The sequence below is a fragment of the Rhinichthys klamathensis genome, unplaced genomic scaffold (genome assembly GCF_029890125.1).
Source record: "Rhinichthys klamathensis goyatoka isolate OS25496 unplaced genomic scaffold, OSU_Roscu_1.1 h1tg000173l_1, whole genome shotgun sequence".
NCBI lineage: Eukaryota > Metazoa > Chordata > Actinopteri > Cypriniformes > Leuciscidae > Rhinichthys > Rhinichthys klamathensis.
Genome location: NW_026606703.1, coordinates 516,340 through 526,186, shown reverse-complemented (window position 1 = coordinate 526,186; position 9,847 = coordinate 516,340). Strand labels below are relative to the sequence as shown.

The window sequence follows — 9,847 nt, the reverse complement described above, 5'->3', positions numbered from 1 at the left end:
ACGCTGTGGGTATGTATGGTTTTTCATGCTCTGACGCATTAACAAATTAATTGTGAAAATGATACGTTTCAAGTGAATCTTTTTGACGCAATATATTTCATACATATATGTGAACATATAGATAATGCATTTAGCACTTTAACACGGTTGTTGAGAGTATTATAAGATGTATTGAATTTACATGTGCGTCACATGTGCGAGCACGGATTCATTTCTCGTGACGATTGCGTCTGTCTTAACTATCTGACGATTATTTGTATTATGAGTTGAGTGAATGTAATCTCTATCTTTCTAGTCCATATGAATGTCTGCAGTCTGTCATCAGCCAATGTAAATTGTCTTCATGTTGTTGTTTCCAAAAAAAAGGTATGTTGCTTTCATGTTTATTCTGTTAACAAATGTTATTTGAATGAAGAATTACTGATGTTGTCTGCAATTAACCATTCTGTACATTTATATTGGTGTACTTATTATAAGTATTATAAGTGTTATGTTAAGTTTTTCACATTGTATATCTTTACTATGTGTCTAATGTGTATAATACGAGTTAGTGGCAGCAGATTCAAGTGTCGACGCTGTGGTCCATATGAATGTCTGCAGTCTGTCATCAGCCAATGTAAATTGTCTTTCTTCTTGTTGTTTCCAAAAAAAAGATAAATTCAAGCTGAACCCCATTTGTGAGTGTGTCCTTCCACATCCGTTACACATGTGTATGTGTGCGTGCCTATGAATGGACGCATTTGTATGTGTGTGTGTATGAAAAAAAGTGTCCTAAATGAAAACTGTGCAACCCAATGTCACAAAAAAGACTTGTATCTGATGTATTATACTTAATTTTTCAACTTTAAAGTGTCAGTTTCTTTCGTTCGTAATTTTTCAGGGTTTTTTCTAAATATATATATATTTTTTTGTCTATTTAAATTCTATTTACAAACTCACCACACACAATAATGGTCAATAACTGTAATTTGTTGAAAGCTAATCTTTTTCTGAAAAAGATGACACCTTGCACATGAAGATAGCACATTGTTTTAGAATTTTACAATCAAAATGTGTGAAAAACACCTATTTTAGCTTCAGGTTCTAAAGGGTTAACCCGATAATCCTTTGATATTTTCTCTTAAGCCTAGTTCACACTACATGATTTTAAAACGTCGGGCTGAACTGTCCGGTTCACACTACATGACTTGCTCTCTGTGAAATCAGGAGTGTTCAAGTTGTTGAGCTGTTCACACCACACGACACAACGTGATTGATCCGCAACAGGAGGTAACGCACTACACGAGTTTACAACAACTCTGTCACCCAACGATTCTATCTTGTCTACAAACCACGTTTTGTCACAAAAAATCACGCGATAAAACGAACCGGAAATGATGCGAAACAGCACGCGCGCCAATACCCAGAAGAAGACGAAGAAGAAGACAACACGCGATTATGGACGTCAGACAGAACCTGGTGCTGCAAACTGTTTGCGCGATAATTTGCTCTGAGAAAAAATAATAATAATAAAAAAAATAAGAGAGTATGGGTGAAAGAGTGGATCCGCATACGCGAACAGCAGGGATTGTCTGTGCTACAGAGAGAGTTGGAGGTGAGTACAGCATGTTTATATCGGAGATGTAGCTGCATGTTTATGTTTGGCCGGACGCATTTAAAATGTTAAAATATCAACGTGTTGTGTACTGTGCTAAAAAGCTGTGTTGCTTGATTTATTTATCGTTGTAATAGAATAATGATAGGACAGGCTTCAGGGAGTTGCTGCGAATGACGGCAGAGGAGTTTGATTTTTTGCTGGATAGAGTCCAACATCTTATAACAAAGCAGGACACCAAGATGAGACGTGCAATACCACCCAGAGAGGGTCTGTCTTTGACCCTGCGGTTCTTGGCAACAGGTTTGTCTGATTTCATTTTAAACTGCATGTAGTGATAACGTTTTTGTCTGTCTGGGTAAGTTATGTTTCTGACTTTGTTTGGTGTCATGCAGGTGAAGCTTTCAAGTCCCTCAGGTTCCAGTACAGGATGGGGACCAGCACCATCTATCAAATAGTGATGGAAACCTGTACAGCTCTGTACCAGGTTATGAAGGAGGATTTCTTGAAGGTAGGGAGTTATTTAAAAAACGTAAAGATATACACTCTACAACTTAATTTAAAAAAAGAACACCCAGAACATCAACATTGTGGACATCGGCAATATACAGTTGACTTTCCTTTTTCCTCAAAGTATTTTAGTAAAACCTATGATTACAAACAGGGATATACTTCCGAAAAAGCATAAGTAATTATATTTTTATGTCTACACATACTTGTATGTTTATTCTCTAGTTTATCTTTATATACATATTTATATGGATTAAGTGAGAAGGAGTTTGACTCACAAAAGTATGACTATCCAATTTTGTTCTACATATAACTGTATTCTAATCATTCAGTCACTGACTTTTGGTGTGTCCTATTATTTTAGACACCATCAACGGAGGGAGAGTGGCATACAATAGCCATGGATTTCGAAAGGAAGTGGCAGTTTCCACATTGCCTTGGGGCACTGGATGGAAAGCACATTTACATACAGCCTCCAAGAAAAAGTGGAAGTTTTTACCACAATTACAAGGGCAGGTTCTCTGTGCGTATGATGGCTGCAGTAGATGCGAACTACAAGTTCATCTACGCAAGTGTGGGTACCCAAGGTCGAGTTTCAGATGCCGGACTGTTTGCTCACTCTGATCTGCGCAAAGCAATGGACGAGGGCAGACTGAGCTTTCCCCCACCTGAGTCCTTGCCCGATTCTAACACAGTGATGCCCTATATGTTTGTGGGAGATGATGCATATCCATTAAGGCATGACCTAATGAAGCCATATCCATTCAGGCATGACCTAATGAAGCCATATCCATTCAGGCAGATGGAGCACAGTCAGAGGGTTTTTAACTATCGTTTGTCTAGGGCACGAAGGGTGGTAGAGAATGCATTTGGCATTCTTGCCAACCGGTTGAGAGTGTTCAGGTCGACCATTTGCTTGGAGCCAGACAAGGTGGTGAAAATAACAATGGCTTCCCTGTGCATCCACAACTTCCTCTGCGAGCGCAGGTCAGAAGCATATGCCCCTCCAGTTTTTGCAGACTGGGAGACTGCTGACCACAACATGGTTGATGGGCAATGGAGGAATCATGGCATGGGTGCTTTCCAACCGATGGAGAACACCTCACATCGCAATTATACAGCGACAGCCAAAATGCAACGCAATCTGATGCGGGACTACTTTGTCTCACCAGGAGGAAGTGTTTCTTGGCAGTATCAACACATTTAAAAAGGAACTGATGTAGAGTTATCCCTGCAAACAGCAGGTTAAAGTCAGTTTAGGAAATTTTATTTTCTTGTGTGTTCAAAAATCCAGTATTAATAAAGAATATTGTTTTGTGATTATCAGTTTGTAGTGTTGTTATTCAATTTGTTATTTCAATTGCATACAAATCCAACGGTGCAGGTATGTAACAATTAAAGGCAATCTATATGTTGCAATTAAGTACCTTATACTACCTTTATTTAGTAATCCACATTCATTATTCACAGAACATTATTAATATGCCTATACTAGGGCTGGGGTGATAAATAATAACATAGCTGATCGTGATAATTGTCGATTACGATAAGCACTGGGCATTTTTACTCGATATGGATTGATCTAACAGCCAATCCCACACTATTATATTTTGTGTATCGCCCAGCACTCTAAATAGGCAGCTTCTCAATGATTGTGTTTGTGGTGCACAGCAATATGTGTTGTAACAATAAGCTAAAATATACATATACGTTAAATATATATATATACCATTCCCCATATGAGTGTACATAATAAAAAACAATTGGTCTTCACGTTGTAAATAGTTGTTATTCCTTTTATTACTTGTAAGGTTTTAATTGAAATATATTATAATGTGAACGATGTGAAGGATACTCTGTAATTCAATCATCAACAATTTGAGCGTTGAACAGTCAATTAGGTCACTTCACTTTAGAATGTAAAAGCTTTGAGAACTGGACAGACAGCCTGTTTTAGAATTTGTGTTTTTTTTTTTTTTAAGTATGTTTACATCAAAGAAAAAAGTAACACTATACAAACAAGTTTAAACGGCAAGTGGTGCACTACTATAATAAAACAAAATGTAATAGAACAATATTGTTTAAGATAGTAAAAATCCACAATTCACAATCCACAGGTTCATTAGAAAGTCTAGTCATAGGCATGTTCGGGTTGTGTCTCCAAAAGTGATCTATGAAACCCATGACCTGAGGCATAATAAGGCTGCTGGGAATGAGACTGGGCCGTTGGTAGACCTGAATTGACAGGTTGATATGGGGTAGGTTGTCCAGGTGACGACAATGACCCGCTTCTGTCATTCTCCTGGGCGTTGTATATCATAATCATTATGCTTCTTTTTACTCGTGATAACAGAACTGGGTCTTGAATATCCCTCAATTCCAAAGCCACCTGGTTCCCAAAAGAAGTTAATGTATCCCGAGGTGTTTGTGAGTCCACTTGAGCAACCATCTGTTTCAACAAATCCAGCTTCTGCAGCTCTACAACATCCTCGGACACCCTCTTTCTTTTTTTGGGGATTGTTGCTCAAACGTGGCTGTTTACCGCTATCACTTGAGGCAGTTGAAGCAGTTTCCTCCGACAATGTAAAGGCTTCTTGATTTGACGGAATTGGGGTGGACGCAGTACGTGGGGAGCTGTCCACAGATGGTGTATCAGGCCTTAGGTCTGAGAGGTCCATATCCTCTGCATCACTCTGCCCACTGAATGATGCACCAAGCTGGAACAGAGAAGACGGTGATAGGATTAAGAAAGAGCTGCTTCAACAACATGCACTTACATTACCCAGTTCAGCACAGTGTAAGATTTGAGTCAAGAGAGCAGAATAAAGTATTACTGTTTACTGTAGCATGTGTGAGACAGCGTGTGTATGTGTGTGGTATTGTATTTTTCAGTGATTTTTTCAGTCAGTGACTGAGCGAGTGTGCATGTTTTTGTATATGCCAAATCTGGCACTATTAACCCATTTAATCCCAAAAATATCCAAACGTGTGTGGAGTGCGTGTGTGGCGTGCGTGTGTGGGGTGTGCGTGTGTGGGTGTGTGGCATGCGTGTGTGTGGGTGTGTGGCATGCGTGTGTGTGGGGTGTGTGGGTGTGTGGCATGCGTGTGTGTGGGGTGTGGGGTGTGTGGGTGTGTGGCATGCGTGTGTGTGGGGTGTGTGGCGTGCGTGTGTGTGGCGTGCGTGTGTGTGGGGTGTGTGGGTGTGTGGCATGCGTGTGTGTGGGGTGTGTGGCGTGCGTGTGTGTGGCATGCGGGTGTGTGGCGTGTGTGGGGTGTGTGTGTGTGCAGAACAATTGTAAACTTTTAATAGTTTGTAATTTTTTAATAGTTTGTAAACAAAAACGCATCAAGACCGCTCACGGGCCTTGTTCGTTTTAATATGTATGTGTTGGTGTATGAGTGTTACAAATGGATGCTATTACAAATACATGTCTTGCTTCTGTTGACCGTTTAACTTACTGTTGTTTCGCATGGCCGGTGGACAATATATGTTTTGATGAAATCCATCACTCTGAGAAGCCACCTTTGCCTAGGAGTCAAGGGTTTGCAGCCACTCCCACTTGGTTTGGGTTTCTGCAAACAACAGTACTGCGTTCGCAGGGATACTGCCCTGGTCTTAATGTCCTCAACAGTAAACTCTACAATTAATAAAGAAAATGCATTATTCTCAGTTATCCACCACCACAAATTCATTTATTTTATTTGTCTGTTTCAAACTAAAAATGACAATTTAATCCTTCCCTGGTTTAAAGTGTCTCTCGACTGGTACAAAAGGCAGATTGGAATTAAACTTTAACTGAATATCCTCTTACTACACAATAATATATATCACAATAAACAGAATTACAGTAAAAAGATGTAATTTACATTTCAACACATAACATTTAGATAATGTAAAAATAACATTTTGCTCACCTGGCTGTTTGAGAGCGTTTGTAATTTCCGTCCACCTTTTCTCTTTCTCTGAGCGGTTGTGGTACATCTCATGTCCAACATCATAAAGGCATTCATGCTCCTGCCACAGTTCGATTAAATTTTGCTCCAAATCCTGAGTCCATTGCTTTCTTGACGACATGTTGCTAATCTTTCTGTAAACTCGTCTTCCGTGTTTCTTTGAAAATCGCGTATTTACCCGCGTCTTTACCCAGTGACCTCAACCCATGCGTTGCTCTGATTGGCTGTAGCTCATGACATCATGACCTCAACCCATGCCTTGCTCTGATTGGGTGTAGCTCATGACATCACGTGAGCTTGAGTCGTGCGACAGCTCTGGATATCTAGCATGCTAGATATTTTCCTGGGCTCGGCGACGCGTCTGCGAGCGTCTTTGATGCGTTGTTGGCTCTTTCATACTAACAGATTGGCGATCGTTCATCGCCCGCTAATCCCCCGCGATTTGCACGCGATAACACCCTGACCTGTCGACGAGCTCAACGATTTGCAAATCGGGCTTAAATCGGGCTTATAATCCTGTAGTGTGAACTAGGCTTTACAGGAACTTCCCTTCCCCCGAATTCTTCAATAAACCTTTGATTGCATGGAATTCACATCCACTGTGTAGTGCTTTTGGAAGCTGTGTGCCTAATTGGGTACTTGCCTTAGCATTCTCAGGGTGGCGCAGTGTTAGACTTATTCATTCACTCTCTCACTAATTATCAAACTACCTTGCCAAAAAAGGAGACTGACTCACCATCACAATGAAAATCTTTGTCCAGAAGAATGACATGCATGGCTGCCTTCCTGCCTTCCGATTCTCCCCGAACTGCCTGATCTTTTTAATATTCAATGTTCACACAACTTAACACAAAATGGTATATTCCAGAATGATCACACTGGTGTGGCAGTACTCTTCAAAGGGTTCACCCATGTTAAATACTTGCCGAACTCTTCCTAACTTCATGACTACTCTCTTACTGTTAAATATTGCGAGTAATGAAAATGACATGGCTAAGTTAACGTGGTAATCCTAGCTAACGTTCATTGCTCGCTACTAGCTAGGTAACTTAGCTATGTTCCACGCAGATTTGTATCTCACCTGATGTGTTTAATCCAACGACTCCTGGTCCTTTCATCACTCGGGAAGCGAAACAACGAGCAAGATCCGTTGCACATATGTGTGCAGTCTGGTACAAAACACTCAGGCGTAACGTTACGATTGTAACGTAAGACTATAGAAAAAATGACAGACGTTAGCTTCAGTAAAGTTAGCTGCATTCATTGAGAGAAAAGTTATGACATCACATGTGCGCCTTTTGGGTTTGTTGTCTTACTTATATATATATAATATAAATATTATTTATATTTATATTATTTATATTTGTATATTTTATAACATATTTATATGAATTTACATATTTTGTGTGCGCTTTTGTCTCAGTGGTTCAAGGCTATTTAACGAAGTCTATTTACTTTAACAGTGTCGCTGCTCACACTACCGTGATTGTATATTACTTATAAAATATAAATAATACAAATTTTTATAATATTTATATCATATTATATATATATATATAACATATTTTTACATATTTATATTAATTTACATATCTCGTGTGCGCTTTTGTCTCAGTGGTTCAAGGCTATTTAACGAAGGCTATTTAATTTCACAAAGTGTCGCTGCTCACACTACTGTGATTGTAAGCCTGCCAGATGGATTTCTTTTTTGATAGCCTTTTAATGAAATTTGAATTTCTTAAATGTTTAATTGACTACAATAGATTATTTTATTGATTATATTGGATGAAATCTCACAGGTCCAGCTTATTTGTAGTCAATCTTTCCAAAACAGAGTTGGAAGAGAGTTCAAACTTGCCAGGACTAAGGCGTGCTGAGGCAGGTCTAGCTCAGTTTCTTCTTTCTGAAGCCGTTGTTTCTTTTGCCAGCTATGGGAGAAAGCGGTCCCCAGCGTTCGACACAAACCCATGGCCCGGCGGTGCGTTCTTTTTCTGCTATCATGGAGCTGGTGACGGCTAAATGGAGGTTGTGGCCGAAGCATGGTAGCCATCCCCATCCACGTTTCCTCACCGCAGCCACAATGTTGGCTCCGTTATCAGTAGTGACACAAGCCAACCTCTCCTCATCCAGAGGCCATTCTTCAAGAGCGGATCGCAGAGCCTTGGACAGGTTGTCACTGGTGTGACTTTCTGGGATGAAGGAGGTCTCCAAACACCTTGACAACAGCTCCCAGTTGGTGTTCAGGTAATGAATGGTCACGCTCATATAGGGCATGTTCACGCTTGACCACATATCTGTTGTGAGAGGATAATGGTCAGCATCTTTTAGCTCGCGAGTCAAACTGTCCTTCATTTTCACATACTTCTCTGGTACTGCCTTTTTTGGGGGGACATATTGTTCAGGGGGCACATATTGTTTGTCGAAGGCCTGTAGCGTCGCCTTAAAGGCTGGCTTCTCACCTTAGTTAAATGGCAACTTTTCCTCCACCAGAAGGCGGGTCACACTATCCGTCAGGGTTCGGCACTGATGGCTGTCGCCGGATGATGGATTCGAAGATGCGTCCTCAGGTTGTAAGTATTTGAGCGTGATACCGGTATCTTTTTGTGGCAAATTCTACAAATGGACTCATCCAAATTGTCTGGAAGTCCTTTTTCGTCTGGTTCAAAGCCAAAATGTGCCCATATTGGCGGCGTGACATTTGGCTTTGCCACCAAGTTAGCCCTCTCTGCTATGTTTCGATGGAATAGTAGCCCATCTACCTACCCGCTATTGTCGGGAGAATTGTGTTAAATAAGCACGTGCAATTAAAAACTGAGGTCCTGCTTTTGGGGTTTCCTCATCAGTCATGCTTCTGTATTTTATGCTTTAGTAAAATGAAATTCAAATTATAGGCTACAAGACATTACACAGGTACTCTCGCATTTAGGCCTAATAGTCAATACGAATGGAATGCTATTATGTGTCACGGAACATTCCGCTCCCCCAGTCGCGAAAGGTCGGATTTGCTCCATCTTTTGATGATAAGTTTTGTTTAGAAATCCTTGAATCCATGGAAGACACAGTGTCATTAGACACAATCCATGTCATTAGGATCAATGAATCCATGTTATTAGACACAACGTGCACACATGTGCAGGCCAATGTTTTTTTTGTGTGGTGATGGCGGTGACGAGCGCAGACCCGCGTTGGGCGTCACGTGACCGTGATATTGCAGTAATGCGGTGACCGTCCCAGCCCTAGTGAATGCACTCACAGATTCCAGAAAATCACTGGCAGTGTGAATGAACCAAAATCAAACGATCCTGGGACAAATCCCAGGACACATTATCCGTGTATTTTCCGGAATCTCTGTGTGAAAGGGGCTAGACATTGACATGCATAATCGTAATAATGCATCCCTGAACAGAGCGAGTGTCAATATCAAAAGTAGCAGTATGTGGTGTGTCCACCAGATGCTTTAATTTGGACGTTTATTGCTCTGTTCACATCTACAGTCCTCATGCCTCCTTTCAGCAGGACTATAGCATGTTCACACTGGTGACCAGAGACTGCTGGCATCTTTCTGCTGGTGTTTTTCAGTCAGTTGAAAGGTCTCTTTCTTAAATGTCCTAACTGATTGAAACTGACATTTATTGTCTACTGCCTCTAAACTGTTAGTATCTTAAAGACTGTTCCACAGATTCATGTGCAAAAATTGTTTATGCTTGCATGAAACACATTGTTTAAACCCTTCCCAATAAATATCTGTAAAACGTAATCTTTAAAGGGGTCATATAATGCCATGTTTAT

The 9,847-nt window shown here is 40.5% G+C and overlaps 2 protein-coding genes across 2 annotated transcripts; one reads left to right on the top strand and one right to left on the bottom strand.

Moving 5' to 3' along the window:
- Positions 1-1,464: 1,464 nt before the first annotated feature.
- Positions 1,465-3,311, top strand: LOC130091947 (uncharacterized). Its single transcript, XM_056260108.1, has 4 exons — positions 1,465-1,594; positions 1,732-1,897; positions 1,990-2,105; positions 2,469-3,311. Exons 2-4 carry the CDS (start codon positions 1,768-1,770, stop codon positions 3,309-3,311), a joined length of 1,089 nt encoding a protein of 362 aa, XP_056116083.1. The 5' UTR covers positions 1,465-1,594; positions 1,732-1,767.
- A 1,087-nt stretch (positions 3,312-4,398) lies between these two features.
- Positions 4,399-6,179, bottom strand: LOC130091946 (uncharacterized). Its single transcript, XM_056260107.1, has 3 exons — positions 6,020-6,179; positions 5,564-5,742; positions 4,399-4,821 (listed from the first exon to the last, which is right to left on the bottom strand). Exons 1-3 carry the CDS (start codon positions 6,177-6,179, stop codon positions 4,399-4,401), a joined length of 762 nt encoding a protein of 253 aa, XP_056116082.1.
- Between the last annotated feature and the right edge of the window lie 3,668 nt (positions 6,180-9,847).